The 19,958-nt window shown below is 41.3% G+C and overlaps 1 protein-coding gene across 1 annotated transcript in view; it reads right to left on the bottom strand.

Annotated features, from left to right (window-relative positions):
- The window catches only part of LOC308089586 (transmembrane protein 132C), a gene marked incomplete at its 5' end in the record, with an annotated part of 217,603 nt that overhangs the window by 159,824 nt on the left and 37,821 nt on the right, over positions 1-19,958 (bottom strand). The window contains one exon of the mRNA XM_080434397.1: positions 910-1,798. Coding sequence (XP_080290523.1) covers positions 910-1,798 — 889 coding nt within the window. The remainder of the gene's footprint in view (positions 1-909; positions 1,799-19,958) is intronic.

Here is a 19,958-nt window from a genome sequence, read left to right as displayed (position 1 = left end):
GGCTAACCTGTGTGAAGTTAATTTAATTGCAGAGGCCAGGCAAAAACGATAACATCAGAATCCAGTTTCTTTGAAGTCATCCACAAACTGAACACTACAAAGTACTCAGTACACAGAAAACGATTAGGTTCAGGGTTGAAAGTGTTCATTGTCAGTCACATACCATACATACAATACAGATACAAGATCAGTTCTTGTTTTTCAAGAAGCTTGGAAGTACAATCATTTCACTGCCTATAGACGAATCCACAGAGCGCTCCCCTGGCGCACAGTGGCGCAGTCATAACTGCAGTGTCAGAATGCACAGCGCAGCAGGAGTCTGACACCGCAGGAGTCTGACACCGCAGGAGTCTGACACCGCAGCGCTCTGTGGATTCGTCTATAGTGCTGCTACCAACTGTATAGTATGTGAATGTGACAACAAAAACCTTGGAACCTTGAACTAATTAAGTTCTTTGTATGTCGGCCCGGGCCGGCGCGTGGCGGTCCGGGCACCCTAGGCTGCAATGCCAGCGTGTCGCGGGTTCGAACGACCTTTGCTGCGTGTCACTCCCCATCTCTCTCCCCATTTCCTGTCAGTCTACTGTCCAATCAATAAAGGCATACCCCCCCCCCCCCAAAAAAAAAAAAATACTACAATAGAATACTATGGTTTGGATATCAGCAACTTAACTACATACTTATTTCATACACATCATACCACAGTAGAGAGTAACCACACACAAACCAATCTGTAAAGCTCCACTGCCACCCTTGGTGCCTGACAGAAAAGGCCAGAACCCACAGCATTCTCAAAGACAAAGCCATTTATACCAGCACCTGAACTGTCCTATGTTTATCTTCCTGGCCACACCGATACACCTCACAACCTTGGTTGATACAGAAATGGCTTGAGAATTGTGCTCTTACCTGAGAGTAAAGATCTCCACAGGAGAGTAGGCTGACACGGTGATGAAGGCAGAGACTGTGTCCCTCTGTCTCATGGGTGTAGCAGGCACCATGACCATGAAGTTGCTATCCAGCCGGTGCTCGGCTAGAGGGGGAGGAGCGGGGTTCTGATACAGCCTCACGTTGCCGATCCGCCTCAGCGGGGTGGTGGTGGAGGTACCGAACAGGCTCTCCTGGCCCGAGCGGATGAAGTTGTCCCTCCTGGCCTCCTCCGAGTGGCACTCCCCGGCTTCTGTGGACTGCAACATGTAGTAGAGCTCCACCGAGGTGCCGTCGGACACCTCCGGGATCCTCTGGCGCCCAGGCACGACGCTGGGCGGACTGAACCAGCCAGCCAGCGGCTCCAGCTCGGCCACGCAGATGCCCAGCTCGCCTCTGAGCTGGCAGTTGCCGCGCACCTCCTGGGTCTCGTGGAAGGCGAACATGCGCACGCACGGCAGCTTGTCGATGGCGCTGTAGTCGTCCCAGTCCCTGCCCGCGACGTAGAACAGCACCTGTACCTTGGGCTTGGCCAGGTGGATCTTGTTGTTGATGATGAAGGTCTGCACCTTCCAGTTGAATGTGAAAATGGAGGAGGAGGGGAATGTCCCAGGGTTCTGCAAGAGCTCCAGAGGGACGGGCTGCTCCACGGACAGAGGCCCATAGCTGGCGTTGACCGAGGGCAAGCTGCGGGCCTGGTAGATGAAGAAGGGTTCGGTCCGTGACAGCAGACTAGAGTTCCTCATGAATTCCTGGTTGGCCTCCTTCAGGAAGAACGCAGAGTCTGCGTTGAACACCTGGTAGTTGACGGGTAGGTACGTGGGGATGGAGGCATATCTCTGCAAGCCCTCTAAGATCCGACAGTCGGCTACTAGAAGACAGAAGAAAAGAGCCAGAGTCAGGACAAGCACACAACGGGCACACAGGCAGCAGTCTCCTCAACCAATAAACCTTTATGTGAAGTGTCAGTCCTTTCAGTTAAAACTAGCAGGGCTGCAGTGAGTGACAGAACGACTCAAAACACAAATCATCTCATCTTAGTTCATCCCTAGCAGATTAAGTATGAAATAATGACAGCTGACATGCCATATATTTAGCACAATTGTCACGCTAAATTGTTTGTATAGTTGTTTTAATCCCTTTGTAATCTCTCTGACAATCTTAATTAAACCCATGACGTATGTACAATACTTTGTAAATGCATACACAAATACTCCAGACCGTGGTAAAATGCTGAAATGAGAAGATTAGTGAATGCAACATACAAATCAAGTTACTGTATTACCGTGCCTTATTAAGTTAAAAGTAGTTATGCTTTAGAATGTTTCAACTTGTGAAGATTGCAAAACATTGCTTTTTTTGCTCTGTATTTCACCTGTGCCTGAAAACATTTTGGAGAATAAATTACATTAAGAAAACAATAAATTCAGTCAGGCCCATAACCTTTGATAAATGCATTTTCACTTGCTGTCTCCCTTTTTTTTTTTTATTGTCACCTGCTGTCTCCCATTTTCTTTATGAAATCTCTTAAATGACCCGATGTCAGGATGACCTACTTTAAAGAGTAATGCATATGTCGATATGGTTCCAAAAGAGGTTAAAGGCACTTGACAGACATCTAATAGATGGCATGCGTTGCTAGCTGATGAAAAACGTATTTTCAAATGAATGTTTGCAAATATGCAGCGCGCATGAGTTGTCAGGTCAGGCAATCATAGCAGGGTGCAAACAAAACTGATTTGGTTGTCATCGTCAATTCAAAAGCAACAATCATAATTAAGCAATTAGGACAAAGTTTCCTCTCCAAACAATTGGGAAAAGTGATTACAAACTTTCTCCTGTGGTGCAATCAGGCTCTATTCTTGGGAGGGGGCAGTGAGGACTGACAGTCCCTTTTGTATCACCTATGGCCCCATGGGCCAAGAAATTGCACTACACACATATAAAAAGGTTTTAACCCATTAAGACCGGGAACGCATCTCTGTGTAACCACTTTAACCATTATTTCATACTTTGCCTATTCAAAAATAGCAGATCTACAAGCTCATAGCGCGGCACCGAGTGCCGCGCTATGAGCTTGTAGATCTGCTTTGTCTGCTTTGTTTTTATCGTGATTTTTTTGGCAAATCTTTGAATTTCTATATTTTTTCAAGCGAACATCTTTAACTCAAATCTTTGCATCTGGGGGGAGGGGGGTCCCTGGAACATAATGTTTTGATATGGGGGTCCGTGACCAAATACATACAATTTTGGGGGGTCCTTGACATGAAAAAAGTTTGAGAACCACTGATATTATAGCAACATACGTTTTTTTCAAAAAACGGTTCGGATTTTAGAAGACATTTGTAGAATCCCCCAGAAGCAAAGATTTTAGTTATAAATGTTTGCTTTAAAAAATATATCTTCAAAGATTTGCACACATTTTTCAAAAATAGCAGATCTACAAGCTCATGGCGCGGCACTCGGTGCCACGCCATGAGCTTGTAGATCTGCTATTTTTGAATAGCCCAAAGAAATCAAAAAATGACACACAGATGCGTTCCCGGTCTTAATGGGTTAATCACATAGAGAGCGGGCTTTGACCTTCTCCTCAAGAGCAATCTGCTGTGTGATTACACTCCCTCTGCACGCTCCACATCCTCACGCTGCCAGAGGATTTCAATCCTTAGCTGGGCCTTGTAAATCAATGTCCTGACAATTTACAAATCAGCAGGGGATTTGTAATTCATGGCGCCCCACTTGACCTCGCCGCTGTTCCACTGAGGCAGCTAGGGGTACAGCCGGCGGGCGGGCAGACAGACTCTCTGAAACCTCTGAAGGGCAACAACCACCACTCTGTTTAGGTGGCCTTGGACCAATCAGCACAATAACAGTCCTACTGAACCACATGAACCCTAGCGTCATGATAGGTTAACATTCAGGAGAAATACGCGAACAGAGAAAGTATATACTGTATGGTTTACGTGGTTAAACCATGAGTTATCCACCTGGAAGTAAAGATTTCCAACCAAGGACAAAGCTTTTACCACAGGGACAACAGTGCCGTACAACATAATACAGCAGATCGATTATTTTTGTTTCCGTTTGTTTTGCCAAAGCTCTGGTTTGTTTGCACGCAAGAGGCTTTACTGTAGATGTAGCCGTAGGACACTGACAAATGAAAAGCTTGGGGGTCCAGCAAGAGTGAAACAGGAGAGAGCCATCAGGAAGAAGTCATCATCATGGTCGCCGGGTGGCAATTGACTCAGGGATGGGAATTTCCACTCCCATCCCTGAGTTTCCACTGCCATCCCTTGGCACAGTGGGCAGGGCTGCCACCGCAATCAAAGTGGCCAGCTTAGACGTCTACTCTATCTCGTACAAGCAATGAGATGTATTTGTCTTTACATCTCCCTTCATCTGCTTATCTCACACACACAGTTCTTTCCTTGGTACCAGCTGTGTGATGCTGGCCCCATTTGTTTAAGGAAATCGACTCATAATTCACACAGCCTAACAGCAAGAGGTTATTTAAATCAACCACCGGTGACAATGAAACTTAAAACTATAATAATTTAAGGGGATACAATTTCCTTTCTACAGTACGTTTATTGACCGAAAGATTGGCTATTCAGTATGTTGCGCAAAAGGAAAACTATTATAGACTTAATCTAATACTACAAGGTTGGGTGGTTTAGTTTAATTTCAACAAGGCCACCCAAGACATCTGAGAAAATGTAGTAGGAGGGCGCTGAAAAAACAGTCCAAGACCAAATGAGTCTGTTCTTAATTACAATTACAAGCATGGGTAAGGCTTCTGAATAAGAACACATTTATCGGAAGCGTTTTAATCTGTTTGTGAGCAGTTTGGTGACTCAATTGAAAGAAGCCTGTTTTGAGAGAGACAAAGGGTTTTAGAGAAAACAATTCGATGAATATAAAGAGCTTGTTTCAGCTTTGTGTGTTTTTGCGGAAATGAAATCACAAAAGAAAATCTGAGCATCACGATATGAGCATCCGTTATTATTTCTTTGCGGAGTGGAGGAAATGGAAGCGTAAATGGAAAAACTAACGTCTTATTAATTCAGTTGCAAAACATCACCACGTCAAGTATTTTAACCCATTCAATCCGGGAATGCATACTGAGCCATTTTAGATTTTTATTTGCTATAACCATTATTTTATACTTTGGGCTATTCAAAAATAGCAGCTCTACAAGCTCACGCTACAAGCGCGTAGATCTGCTATTTATTTATTTTCATCGTGAAAATGTATGCAAATTTCTGAATATAATGTTTTTTAAAGTGATTTTTTTTTCACTCAAATCTTTGCTTCTGGGGATTCTACAAATGTCTTCTAAATCCTAACAGTTTTCTTTTTTTTTTAAACTTATGTTGCTATAATATCGTGGATCTCAAACTTTTTTCATGTCAAGGACCACCCAAAATGTGATGTATTTGTCATATACCCCCCCCCCCCCCCCATCTCAACATATTTTGTTCCAGGGACCCCCAGAAGCAAAGATTTGAGTTAAAAAAAATTATATACACATATTCAAAGATTTGCACACATTTTCACGGTTTATTTTCATAAATAGCAGATCTACAAGCTCATAGCCCGGCATTGAATGGATTAAGTAATTGCTCATGGATAATCAGAAACTAGGACAAACAGGGTTAGATTTGGCCACAAGACGTCAGCCTGTGTCCCATAGTGAAATACTAAGAAACCACTGCTATGAATAGACTCCATGCTCTAATAAATCAATTATTACACAGTTATACAGTACACACACTGTGATATGCAACACTCCCTTTCAGTTATCTTCCATCCTTCTTTGTGCAAAAGTTTATGCCGTGGCTCTGAGGCAGAGCCATCTAGGAGAGGGTCTGTCTGTGAGTCTGTCTGTCTGTCTGTGTGTCTGTCAGGGGCGAAATCTCACAAACCACTGGACCAATCAGCGCCAAGGAAGTAAATGGTGCATTAATATAGCACCTTCATCCAAAGCACTTTATAATGTGGATTTGTTCCGACCCTGATAAGAGTCTAGGGCACAGGGAGTAACAAAACACGGTGGTAAGGTGCAAAGAAAATTAATTTATTTACATGAAGTGATTTTAACAAAGGATTGAATTCAAGAAATGACCAAGACACAGGGAGGGCTGTGCCAGTTGTTACCAAAATAACCTCTAAACTAAACTCAGGGTTTTAAAGCTAACCTAAACGTCATAAAGGTAAAACATGGTCTGACAGAGCATGCCCAAGCTTGGACATGCCTAGATGCAGAAGAGACATTACTAATGAACAACAGCCCAGCACAAAATCGCGGGATAAAAAAATGAACAAAAAAAAGAACAACAGCCCAGCTATATAGAGGATGAGACAAGTCGTGATTGGTCCACAGTAACTTGAGATGTCCCCACCAATCGACCACTGGTGGCTGAAGGTGCTCTGTGATTGGCCCACCATGCTGGAGAGCCATCACTCATTCACGCACACAAAGTCCAAAAGGGTGAAGGGATACAGGATCCTCTCAGGCTGAGGAACAGTTTTTTTTCCCCACAGGCTATCAGACTGTTAAGTGACAGTGAAAAGTGAATGTGCAATAACTTTTTGTACTCTGCACTTTATATTTCTATTCTTGCCCTGTGTTTATTGTTTATCGAGTGCTTTTAGGTTGTTTTGTTATGTTTTTATTGTTTTATTGTATCGGCGCTTACAAGCGTACATTTTTCACATCTATGTACCTAAACAGTGCATCTAAGTGACAATAAAGTGAATCTGAATGATTCACACACAGACGGCGGAGGAAACCATTCAAAGCATCAACCTGCTCATCGGAAGCAGTTAGGGGTGTCTTGCTCAACAACACTTTGACACTAACACAGGGGGGAGCCGGGGATCGAACCTGGAACCTTCTGTTTCCCCAAGTGGCCACACCTCCTGAGGCACTGCCGTCCCGAAGGAACTTTGTATGGCTCAAATCAATGCCTATTGCCTACCTAAAAATCTAACAAACTTTATGTAATCAGACAGCAGATTGCTCTTGAGGAGAATGTCAGCCTGCTCTCTACGTGATTAACCCTTTTTTATGTGTGTGTGGTGCAATGTCCAGAAATAACACACCGCTGAATTCAGCGATTGGCCGATCAGAATCAAGCATTCAACCAAGCCGGGTAATAATAATGATTATCGTCCCATCCCTACAGTCAGCCTCCTGCTCCCTCCCAAGAACAGGAGATAGGCGCTTTGGAAATTGCTCCGCTGTAATGTCAAGTATAGTGTGAGTCATAGTCAACGGGATATAAAAAAAAGCCAGCCTACCACTACCTCTTTAAGGTCATTTAAGCCTGCTGTGATAAATCGGTTATTACACAGTTATATAACACAACACTATCGCTTTAGGTTATGTTCAAAAGTTCTGCACGTAGGTTTTACTGCAATGTAATAATGAAAAAATGCACCTTAACGCCTATAGCAGCATGTGTCTTTACTTTTGACACTGCAGCAAACTTCAGTGCACACGTGCTTATTAGTCACACAAAAGGTGTGAGTCAGATACCATTTCACAGAGCAGCAGCAATACCATACAGGCATTCAAATCTTCATTGATAGGTCCCAGGAAATTGAAAGTGAACAGGAGATATGAGCACAAACCTGTGATAATTCGAGTCAGCAAGTCTGTTGTGTATTGGATTTAAATAGCAGCATATTTTAAAGTATTGAGAAAGGAATATACAAATCTCTCCTTTGCTCTAGCATTCAAAGATAATTGATAGATTGAAAAGTACACCAAAAAGCACAGAAACTATCAAGCCATCTATTTATTTCTGCACATGAGCTTTAGGGTGTACTACTACTTTAGATGATTTAGTCCACAGCGGGTGCAGCAGAGAGTTCTAAATGTCCAGGCCTGTTTCAAAGTTATTACAGTGTGTCTAGACAGGCCGTGATGTCCCTGCCTAAACCTTGAGGATGCAATGTCTAATGATTATATTTGTATAACATAACACTGATTGTATTGGGATTTATTGCACTTGTCTTTACAAAGCATTAATTTGTTAACCAAACAGGTTTTTATGGCCTGGACCACTGGCGTAGCGTTCCAGGCACCTAGGCTCAGTGTAGCCTGACAACGTGTCGCGGGTTCGAGTCCCGATCCCGACGACCTTTGCTGCATGTCACCAGTGGTGGAAAAAGTAATCAATGTTTTACTTAAGTAAAAGTATCAATACTGCAATGTAGAAGTACTCCGTTACAAGTAAAAGTCTGGAATAAAAAATGTACTTGAGTGAAAGTACAAAAGTATTGGTATCAAAATGTACTTAAAGTACCAAAAGTAAAAGTACTAAAATGTTTGAAAATAGCCAATCTACAAGCTCACAACGCGTCGTGAGCTTGTAGATCGGCTATAGAGCTTGTAGATCGGCTATAGATCTGCTATTTTTGAAAGATCGTGAAAATGTGTGAAGATCTTTCAATATATATATTATTTTAAAGCGAACGTTTTTAACTCTTCTGTTATATTCTGTTTTATCTCTGGGGGGGTCCCTGGAACAAAATATTTTGAGATGGGGGTCGGCGGCCAAATACATATAATTTTGGGAGTCCTTGACATGAAAAGGTTTGAGCACCACTGATATAGAAACATACGTTTTCAGAAAACTGTTAGGATTTGGAAAACATTTGTAGAATCGGCTTCAGGTTAAAAACAAATTACAATCTTTTTATTTTAATTCTAAAATGATTCTTTATTTTTGGGGGTTTTCCGTTTTTCCGTTCTTCACAAAGAACCAGGAGATAACGCGATCCAAAGATTTGCTGCTCCATTCACTTCAATGTTAAAAAATAAACGGAAAAGAATTTCAAAATTTTCCTATGTTTTACTATGTATTTTTGAGTGAAATTCAAATTTTCAAACATCAAACAACAAATGTCAATGAGGTCGCGATGACCTCTTGACATTTTTGAAACCACACCTGAAAACCTTCAGTGATTAGCAACCATCAGGGGATCAATCATACTGGAGATAAATATTCTGTGACTACTTGAAAGGGTATGAAATTGTAAAAAATGCTGGCAGAGGCTGCAAACTCTTTTAGAAAACCCCTGGCATTGTTTTTCGTCCCCTTGCCAGCAAAATGAGCGATTCTACTGTACCGTTGAAAAATTGAATATTTTCCGCCACCGTCCGCACCACGGAGATCATCGCCTCATTACACGCACGGGGGTCCGGTAGAATCGGAGAAAAAAAAAGAAAGCCGGATAGGGGGTTCAAAATGGATCCTAACAGGTCTGTAACTCTTGAGTTATTGTGGTCCATGGAATCTAAAAGTTTGAGAACCCCCGGTATTGTAATTGTATAGCAGACGTGAAGACCAGCTCTGACAGTATAGATAAAACCGGTTCCTGAAACGGTTCCAAATGACATGGAACCGATTCCGGCTCCTCAATCTTGGATCCGGTTCCTCCCGATTCCTCCGATTCCAGATCCCAAACCTAATACTGTAAGGGTTTAAGTCAGGGGTGTCCAGACTTTTTTTTTGTCCAAAGGAGCCATTTTGACTGCATCTCATGTCATACTGTATCTTTGCATTATAACAAAGTCACATAAATGCATCGCATTATAACCATTTTATTTAACTACAGTGCAATAACCGTAGTCTTTTAAAAAATATATATTTTATTTATTGTCATTCTTTAGTGGATGGATGGTAGTCATCACTGCTAGTACTTTGTTTTTTTTGTTTTCTGTTGTATTATGCGGATGCAGGGAAGCGAAGGCGTGTTCGAGGTTATGTAAGTCCATGCCTGGGGTTTTGTCCTTCGAGTTTCAGCCGGTCATGTTGTTATCTCACTCCGCTGGTGTCATTGCGATAAGCACAGTAAATTGTGACGCTGTGGAGACAACCATTGATTCGGCCCCAACCCGGAGTCATAACAACAGGTGTCCATGAGGAAGCAGGGCGGGGGAAGGAACACGGGGGGGGGGCTCTCTCGACATTGTAGCCACCAGAGGAATGTTGCTGTCCGAAATTAATCCATATTCGATCCGTTTAGAGTGAGAGAAATACGATTTATTCTCCCTCCATTCTGGTTCTCAACAAAGCAACTTGGCCTTGCAGGGCAGTGAGTCTCTCCGCAATGACGTCCAATTTGCGAAAGTCCAAATCCTTCTCTGAGATGTTATCCGCAACACGCTTCAAGTCAGTGATCGATCGCCACCAGGACGTTGTCCAGCCTGTGATCCTTCTCGAGGATGGTAGTCATGGCTGCCAGTTCCCACCGGATGTTGTGTGGGAGTTCAGACTGCTCCACACCGTATTGAATGACCGCTAGCTTACATAACGTCTGCAGACTAGGACTCAAGTCTAAGACATACAGCTCATCGGCTGTTTGTTCTCCAAAGAGGAAGATACGATCTCCCACCATGCAACTAGACGTCGAAGACCTAAACGTCGGAGACGGGCCTTTCCCCTTGGGCTCAACCTTCTTCCAGGAGAAGCTCTCTGAACTGAATTTCCACAGATCATTGAAGTCTCGGCCATAGTCTGCACCACCAAATATGTATAGTTCTCCATTGTAGGCAAAGGCTGAATGACTCTTACGTCCTTCTGGAAGATGTGCAGAAGGTGTGTTCAGCCAGCAGTTGGTCTCTGTGTCAAACACTCTGATGTCGTCGTCGAGGCCCCCAAATACAAACATCTTTGTCCCGATGATGGTGGCAGAGTGCCAGTATGAAGCAGGTGGCTGAGTGCCTCTGGTGTTAATTACAGACCAGACCATTGTGGTGGTGTCAAACTTGTACATGTCAGTAGTCCATCCAGTCAAATCATTATTTCCTCCATAGACATACAGTACATGACCTTCCCCAAGACACATGCTGAGTGGCCATACCTCCCCTCTGGAACAGCCCCAGAAACCTGTGGTTTGAACCATCTATGGGTGTCCACATCAAAAGCGTGAAGCAGGTTGGAGTAGTGGTACTCACTTTTACTGTATTTAACCCCTCCCCAGATGTAGATGATATCTTCTATCAGCACAGCTGTGAGGCCATAAAGAATCGGGGAAAACTCAGGGGGCCGTTCTCCTCTTCCAGGTGTCACTGGGGGCAACTTCATCCAACGTAAAGACACTGTGTTGAAGACCTGAACATCAATCTGATCTTCCTTGTTCTCGTCCCCGTTCCTTCCAAAGTAGTACAGCTTGTGTCTCACCGCTACGGCAACATAATCATCTTTCGTTGGTGATCCTTTCTGATGCAACGTCCAAGAAAACATTTTGAAAATGACAGCTAACGGTGAATTGAAGTAGAAACCTGTTGGTTCCCTGCTCTGTAGAAGAATGAAGAGCTCAAGAGCCAAATAGGGATTCTTCTAGACTCTAGAGCTGTTTTTGAATCTTGGTCGAAAGAGTTTTGAAGATAACACTCTTGAAGAGATTATGTAGTAAAGAGTTGAGTCTTGGAGAACGGAGATTGTTGGACCTTTCGTGGCATGCGTTGATTTAATCTGGACTCTCTCTGAGGCTGCAGTGCTTTTTATCCTGCTGGCTAGTTTGCTTATGACATCCCGTTGCTACGGTATATCCATATATGGCCTCCCAGCAGGTCAGCCATGCCCAAATATGGGCTCCCTGATGTCAGAGTCAGATGTATCAGCCAAAGCCATATATGGAGTTCTAAGGTTATATGTTATGACCCATGACATATAACCCACAATACCCGTTGGGTACCAGCCTACTGATTAAATACAGGTTTATACCCGTTGGGCGCCAGCTTACTGAGCTTGTATATCTACTATTTTTGAGAACCACTGTTCAAAATCTTAACGATGCAAATAGGGAATTACATGCCGTTGTCAGAGAACCCTTTGCAATCGTCTGTCAGTCTGTCTGGCTGCCTGTGTCTTTTATGCCCAAAAAAATATCTTGTAGATCTGCTATTTTTTTTTTTAAACATGAAAATGGGTGCAAATCTTTGAATATATATATATTTTAAAAACATTTTTAACTCAAATCTCTGCTTCTGGGGGTCCCTGGAACTAAATATTTTCAGATGGGGGTCCACGGCCAAATACATGTCATTTTGGGGGTCCTTGACATGAAAAGGTTTGAGAACCACTGATATAGCAACATAAGTTTTTCAGAAAACTTTTAGGATTTAGAAGACATTTGTAGAATCCCCCAGAAGCAAAGTTTTGCAAAAAATGTCAAGATTTTTCAAAAATACCAGATCTACATTAAAGCTCTGAGCTTGTAGATCTTGAAAATCTAAAATGACATAGATGGGTCATTAAGTCGGCAAATGACAGGCTAAATAGTCACATGATGAGTGAGTGCAGAGAGAACAATGTGGTGTCTCTAAGAAACTAGGCTACCATGTTAACAACCGCATTCTAAAGGACATTCTGTGCATTTGTGGTTCGAGCACAATTCACACATACTGACTTCCTACTATTGAGCTTATTGTCAGTCCCTCTGAATGACTATGTATACTCTGCTCCTTAATGCATCCAGACCGGGAACTGGGACCGGGAAATGTGTCATTTCAAGATGTATTTGGCTACTAAAAAAATAGCAGATTTGCTACAAGCTATGAGCTTGTAGATCAGATTGTTTTTGTGGGAGATTTGTGCAAATCTTTGTGCAAATCTTTGAATATATATATATACTAGAGGGCCCGCTAGCCGCGCAAGGGGCTCTATTATTAGGCCTACGTCGTCTCCCCTCAACCGCCGCCCCCCCCCCACACCACACACGTTCGGTCGCGTTGCCGTCTTTGTCTGTTGTTTTTTGCATAAACATGGATGGTGGCTTGTTTCTCGCGCACAGTCTGGCAACACTGAATGTAGTCCAGGCTGTTGGTTGGCTAGTAGTGGTCACGTGACAACAACACACACACACACACACACATACATGTCGCACAGACGCACACACATTAAAAGCCTCGACTTTTTCTTCACGGCGCTCGCGACTCAAAGTTAGGTGTTTTTGTTTGTGTGTTACGCACTGGATTGGAACTATTTTTGCAATGTTATTCTTCACAGTTGACCGCAAAGAAAGGTAGACCATAATATTGTTTTGTTGTTGTTGCTGGCTGGGTGAAGATCATACTGGAAGGATGTGTGTGTGGAGATTTAACCTGCGCTTCTTGGTTGTATGCTTTATCCAACATGACAGCCATGTAAACAAAGAACGAATGTCATTTACAACTAAACGTTGCTGTCAAGAATATTTGTGAAAACATTTGAAGTGAGAAATAGACGATGCAATAACCGAAAAGTGATTCTATTTGATCGATTGAAATAGCAAAACGTTCGCCCCCAAAACACAGTCGCCCCGGGGCAAATCCGGCGGTATGACAGGCAAATCGGCAGTAGGCCTATATAGAATGGGGGGCGAGTGTGTTTTGGGGCGAGTTTTTTTTTTTTTCGTCATTTGTTTTCCGAGGCAACAACGGGGGAAATCGCAAAACGCTCGCCCCAAAACACAGTCGCCCCGGGGCAAATCCGGCGGTATTACAGGCAAATCGGCTGTATATGGGGGGCGAGTGTGTTTTGGGGCGATTTTTTTTTTATTGTGTCATTTGTTTTCCGAGGCGTACTTGTCCGCCCAGCCCAATACTTATGGAATACTTTGATTGCCGTAAGCAAGGATATACTTCGTTGTGTTGTTACTTTTGGGTAAATGTATTTATGTATTTATTAAGTAGGCGTGTAATAAGCGGGATAATGGTGGTTAATCGCCCTGAAGGGCTTTAAATGTAAATAATGACCCCCATGCATTATCCCGTGCATAGTTTTGCGAGCGAACACCGCTGATTGCAATGGCCGCCGCTTCGTGTTGTTTCGGCTGTGGCCGTTGGCGTTCGGTTGTGCTGACGGTAAACGGTGTGAAAGTGTTTCCCCGTCCGGTGTGGTCGTAATGTGGCGAGTAGAATTAATTATGTTGCGAGGTGGAAAATGTGTAGTGAGCAATGAGAAGTGCCCTACGCCACCCGTAAATTCAGCGTGCACGTTGTGGCTGGTGTTGTGGTGAGATGTCAGATGTAGTTGTTGTGTTTAGTCGAAATCAATGCTGTGGGTATGGCGTCAGCAGGCGAGAGGTCCAAATGAATGGAATGGCTGTGGGCGTCAGCGGCGGAAGTAGCAATTTGCCCTTTATATAAGTAGATATATATAAATCTGTTTTAAAGCGAAAAAATGTTACTCCGATCTGTGCTTCTGGGGGTCCCTGGAACAACACATTTTGAGATGGGGGTCCGCGGCCAAATACATATCATTTTGGGGGTCCTTGACATGGAAAAGTTGGAGCACCACTGATATAGCAACACACTGTTAGGATTTAGATTTATTTTGTGGACCCCCCCCCCCCCCTCAGAAGCTTTGAGTTACAAATGTTAGCTTAAAAAAATAATCTATATTTTTCAAAAATAGCAGATTACAAGCTCATAGCGCGGCATTTGCTTGAATAGCCTGCTATTGAATCGCCTGCTATTGTTGAATAGCCAAAAAGAAATCTAAAATGACCGGTCTTAATGGGTTAACGGTAAACTTGTTGAAAACTCTGTTGAAAGCTGGATGAGGATGTTTGAGTCTAGTCTCGTCACGTCCGTCTGAAGTCAATAAGCATAGCGTTGGCTGTCGGGGCAGAAACCTTATATCTCCATATCTCAACGTTTAATGTGTTCTCCATAAATTAACACAGTGTGGCACAAAACTGTTTTGATCTAAGGATCTGATCTACAAGCTCACAATGTGATGCGTTGTGAGCTGTCAGATGTGCTATTACATTGTTTTTTTAAAGTAAATATAAGTGAAAGTGGTTAAAGCTGCACTATGTAACTTTTTTTTAATGAATAAAATACAGTGGTGGAAAAAGTACTCAAATTCTTTACTTAAGTAAAAGTACCAATACTGCAATATAAAAATACTCTGTTACAAGTAAAACTCCAGAATTCAAAATGTACTTGAGAAAAAGTACAAAAGTATTGGCATCAAAATGTACTTAAAGTATCAAAAGTAAAAGTACTAAATATTTGAAAATAGCAGATCTACAAGCTAACAACGCGTCGCGATGCTATTTTCAAATAGCCTAGGTATAAAATAGGGCTAAATTGGCAAATGTATGTTTTATAATGTAATAATTTATATCTGAAAAGTAACTAGTAACTAAAGTTTTCAAATAATTGTAGTGGAGTAAAAGTACAATATTTGCCTCTGAGATGTAGTGGAGTAGAAGTAAAAGTATTGGAAATTGGAAATACTCAAGTAAAGTAAATAAACAAATACCTCAACATTTTACTTAAGTACAGTACTTAAGTAAATGTTCTTAGTTACTTTACACCACTGCATGTCACTCCCCATCTCTCTACCCATTTCCTGTCAGCCTACTGTCCTATCATAAAGGCATAAAAGCCCAAAAATACATCTTAAAAATATATAAAAGATTTTATAATATACAAGATAAAAAGGGTCTCTATATTTGTCTTGGGTGAGGGGTGTGATAAAAGGACAGAGAGGGTGATACGCTTGGGCTTATTGGTTATCTACCGTATCTTCCCCAAGGGTTATATGGCAGCTGACCAATCAGTGCGAGCTATAGCCGTATCTTCCCAAAGGTTTAGAAGGCAACTGGGCTTATACACAGATGTATGGATAACTCCCCACACCAAAAGAAGACATTTTACTTTTTTCACAATCTTATTGTAAATACTCAAAGACTAGACTATTCTTTATGTTAAATAATCTTGTATGAAGGGTGACAGAATGTCAGAACATAAATCTAATCCTATTGTCTGATCATGCTTTGCTAACTATGAAATTGAACCTTGATCTGGACCATACTCTTTGGAGACTAAATAACTCTGTCACACATGGAAAAATTCAAGAATAAAATAAGATCAACAATTAAAAACTATGTCGAAATCAGTGATGCAAAGTTGATCTGGTTACACTGTGGGAGGGAACAAAAGCAGTACTCTAAGGGGAAATAATGTAATTTGCTCCATATAACGACAGAGCGGGGTGGGGGGTGAGGTTAGGGAAATACAATAATCAATAAGGATATTGGAATTGGAACATAAGGCAAAAGAAAACAGCTGAGTTGGTCCTGTTGCTGAATGAACTAAGGAATTAATTTGTCCAATTACTAAATGAAAATCATTGTACTAAACAACAATACTTGAACATAGGGATGCACTGATATTTTGGCCACCGAAATTATTCGGCTGAAAATAGGAAATAAAAAGCCTTTTTGGTATTTGGCCAAATTAGTGAAAAAAAAAGAAGAAATATGTGATGGTGCAATAGTATTTTTTCCCCCTGATAACACTACAGTGTAAACAACAAATCAATGTTGAAATCACACTAAAACAACCACTCGATGGTCTTTGAATCACTGATGTAACCAGAGCCATGGGTCTGTCATGCCAGCCTCTCTATCTAAATGAGCCAAAACACATCCCACGTTCATAACATGACCGGAAAACAGCGGCATGTTTCCCTCACTTCAAATAATGTGATCATTTTATCTGTCTGGTGTTAAAAACAATTCAACACTAGAGAAACAACAACAGGGCATGAGGGATTTGGACAGGTGGACAACTATAAACTGTTGCAGAGTTTAAGTGAAATTGATGAGTAGACAAAAGAATGTGGTCAAAAGAATGACCCATTATTTTACCTGAGAGTCAAAGCCATGACAGCAGCAACGGTACAAAAAAATAGCAACATATAAAAGAAAAATAATAATAAATGATATAAATGGAAATTGATTTTGATTTTGGTTACGGTATTGGCCAAGAATCTTTTATTTCGGTGCATCACTATTTGAATACTGATGGTGGAGCAAAAGCGATGAAACACCTGGCCTAGAAATGTAAAAAAGGACAAAATCAAATCAAATTGTTTCCATCAAGGACCAAACCAGGAATATAATTATAAAAAGGTAAACAAGAAATAGCACAAGAACTTGCAAAATATTGCACTCAGTACAATGCAAATCTCCAACAGGAGGCATGCCCTAGTAATCAAAGCGAAGTATGCAGTGACATTACTACACAGAACCATGAAACAGTAGAATGGCATGTGATTGCCTCTCTCTATCCTTTTGTCAGATTGCTGTCATTCAAATTACTATATGCACAAAATGTGATTACTAAATGTGTCAATTATGTTTGTATTTGCAGTGAATCAAAGGGTGTGTTTTGAAATATGAGTTGTTGTTGCGTTTTTGATAGCAGATTCAGCATTCCATGCTATGTTGATGAATTGAATACATAGGACCACAATGGAAACAAGTCCCCAGGACTTTTTTGAGTTATCCTTTTAGCCTTAATGTCTGACTGTACCTCGTGCTGTTTACATTTCTGACTAATAAAGTATTCAATCAATCAATCAAAGAGGAAGTATTGTAGGCATTACATTTAGTTTGACACGGTTCCGCAGATATACATTTTGTGAAAATAGCCGATCTACAAACTTGTAGAGCGGCTATTTTCACAATGTTTCCCTCTTTCTTACATAATATTTGACAATTTGGCCAATGTGGTATTAAAAAGGCCTTAAAAAGTCATGAAATTGTCACTTTAGACATTTGCAGATACCCTGTGTATACACTTATACTGTATGTTGGTTTGTTTACTGTTGAATAAGATAACAATGTTGCACATTAAGCTAATCATTTCGACCCCCAGTTTTGGGAACCATTGAACTAGATGACTAATAACTAACTAATGAGTAAACTGTACATGAAACTGAACAGTAATGGGATGTAGGATGAGATGTACACAGCTATATCTGAAAGGTGTGTGTGTGTGTGTGTGTGTGTGTGTGTGTGTGTGTGTGTGTGTGTGTGTGTGTGTGTGTGTGTGTGTGTGTGTGTGTGTGTGTGTGTGTGTGTGTGTGTGTGTGTGTGTGTGTGTGTGTGTGTGTGTGCGTGTGTGTTGAGAGAACACACGTGCGCACGTGCGTTCTCTCAACCCATATACACAAACATATGTTTAATTTTAAATGCAATAAGAATAAAAAAGGGACTGACCATACTGAGACAATGTCTAAATGAAAATAGTATTATGTAATTTGAATCTTTAAGACATTTACCACATTTTCGTCTTTTCATCTACAAAGAAGAAGTTACATCCGTAATAGTCGAACTGAAAGGAAGACCAACAGAAGTGGGTGATCTTCACCCACTTGTGCAATTCTTGGTAAAGAACTATAGCAAAGTGCCACATCAAATCTCAGTAGTTTATGCTATTTTAGATAATAGCCTCAAGCTGCGAGAAACAAGGGCAAAACTAAAAATGGGAAGAAGAGGCTAATACACACATTTCTGAGGACATTTGGAAGGCAATGAATCTGAATGTACCCACATAACTACAGCATCTACCTACTAGAGAGATAAATCACATTACTTTATAATCCCAGTGCAACATGCTAAATAAATATATGTGTAAACTCTAAACTGCTGGAGGGAGTGGTGAAGCTTAAGCCAACTTTAACAAGATCTTCTGGTTCTGTCCATCATTACACTTGTTTTGTAACAATATAGCCTACGGATGGAAATCAATACCATCTTAAATGGTGTTATTCTTATGAATACAGATTGTGTGCCGTTTAGGCAAAAGGGTCGATAAAATACAAAAAGAAAAGGTATTTGTTAACACAAATATGATCCCTATTCTGTGGGGAACATTCAGTGATAATAGCAGATCTACAAGCTCACAGCGCGTTGCAGCGCGATTTAATCCTTGCAGGAGGTAGCAGTTAAATATCGGTAACAGACGGTGTTCTTCAAATTCTTTGTATCATCTCTCTGACATAACATAACATAAAATACATATAAAATATACACGATGAAGCACTACTACAGCAGGAAAAATAATAAACAGTTACAATAAATGCAAGTTCATAAAAATGATTTTTAACTTTCAGTTTCCTCATGGAGAGAGAAAAGAAAGTGCATGAAATATACAGTACATATCCTCACGCACCCTTGCCTCCAACTGGCACAGATGCTCTGAGACAAAAGAAGCATAATGCTAATTCAAGTGAGGGGGAAAAAGGACTATTTCAGCATACATTTTATGATTCATATCATATATAATTAAATTCCCCTATTGTGTAACATTAAATTGTAAAACGATAGTCAGCATTATGCTGAGCCAGACAGATTCAAACATTTAGATTCTTTCTTCATTTTCTTTGTATCTTAATAAATGAGAGGGTTTTTATTTCTGTGTGTTTGTCGGTGAATAACAGTCGATTGTACTGTGAACCCTGATGAGGCTAGAGCCATTCATCCAGGCGTCCCTCAGCTGTCATGCTGATGTGTCTGGGGAGGGATGCTCACCTTCCAGAACCGTCATGTACAGATAGTCTGTGCCAAGGAAAAATGTAGTGTCCAGGCTGAGTGCCATGTAGTCACCCTTAACCACTTGAACCCCAGAATGCCAATTCTGGGGGGAACATAGGCCAAAAATAGCAGATGCTAGCAGATGCAGATGCAGAACGTGTCTCGTTGTGAGCTTGTAGATCGGCTATTTTTAGCATTTGGTGTAGACGGAAAAAGGTAGTCAGTTTTTTTTAAGACTAGAGGGTTCAAGTATGTGGTGAATCTACTAAAAAGGTAAGTTTTCATGCTACCAATAGTACAATACCGATAGCAATATACTTCATTTAACTCGGAGGGCTCAATTTGAACGGTGGAACTTTGTGCCATGGCGCATGGTCTTAACTTACGCCTTGGGGGTATGTCCACAGCAATTTTACTATCTACAGTCAAATCAAGTCAAGTAAACTTTATTTCCAGAGCACATTTAAAACAACCAGGGTTGACCAAAGTGCTGCAGTGCACGGCATATAAATATTCAGAGAAAAAACAACACGGTTACACAAAAGTTTACACAAAATGTACACAACAAGACATCATTAAAAACAAATCACATTTTGGGCAGAGCAATGAAGGAGAGCATAGGTGTTAAAAAGCACAAAGTAAGAATCCAGGCACTTTTTCCATGGAGGCAGGCAGTGGGGCATTTGGTTTTAAAA

The sequence above is a fragment of the Gymnoscopelus braueri genome (assembly GCF_963280865.1).
Source record: "Gymnoscopelus braueri genome assembly, chromosome: 7".
Classification (NCBI taxonomy): domain Eukaryota; kingdom Metazoa; phylum Chordata; class Actinopteri; order Myctophiformes; family Myctophidae; genus Gymnoscopelus; species Gymnoscopelus braueri.
The sequence above is the reverse complement of the archived record's forward strand: the minus strand, read 5'-3'. Positions and strand labels throughout refer to the sequence as shown.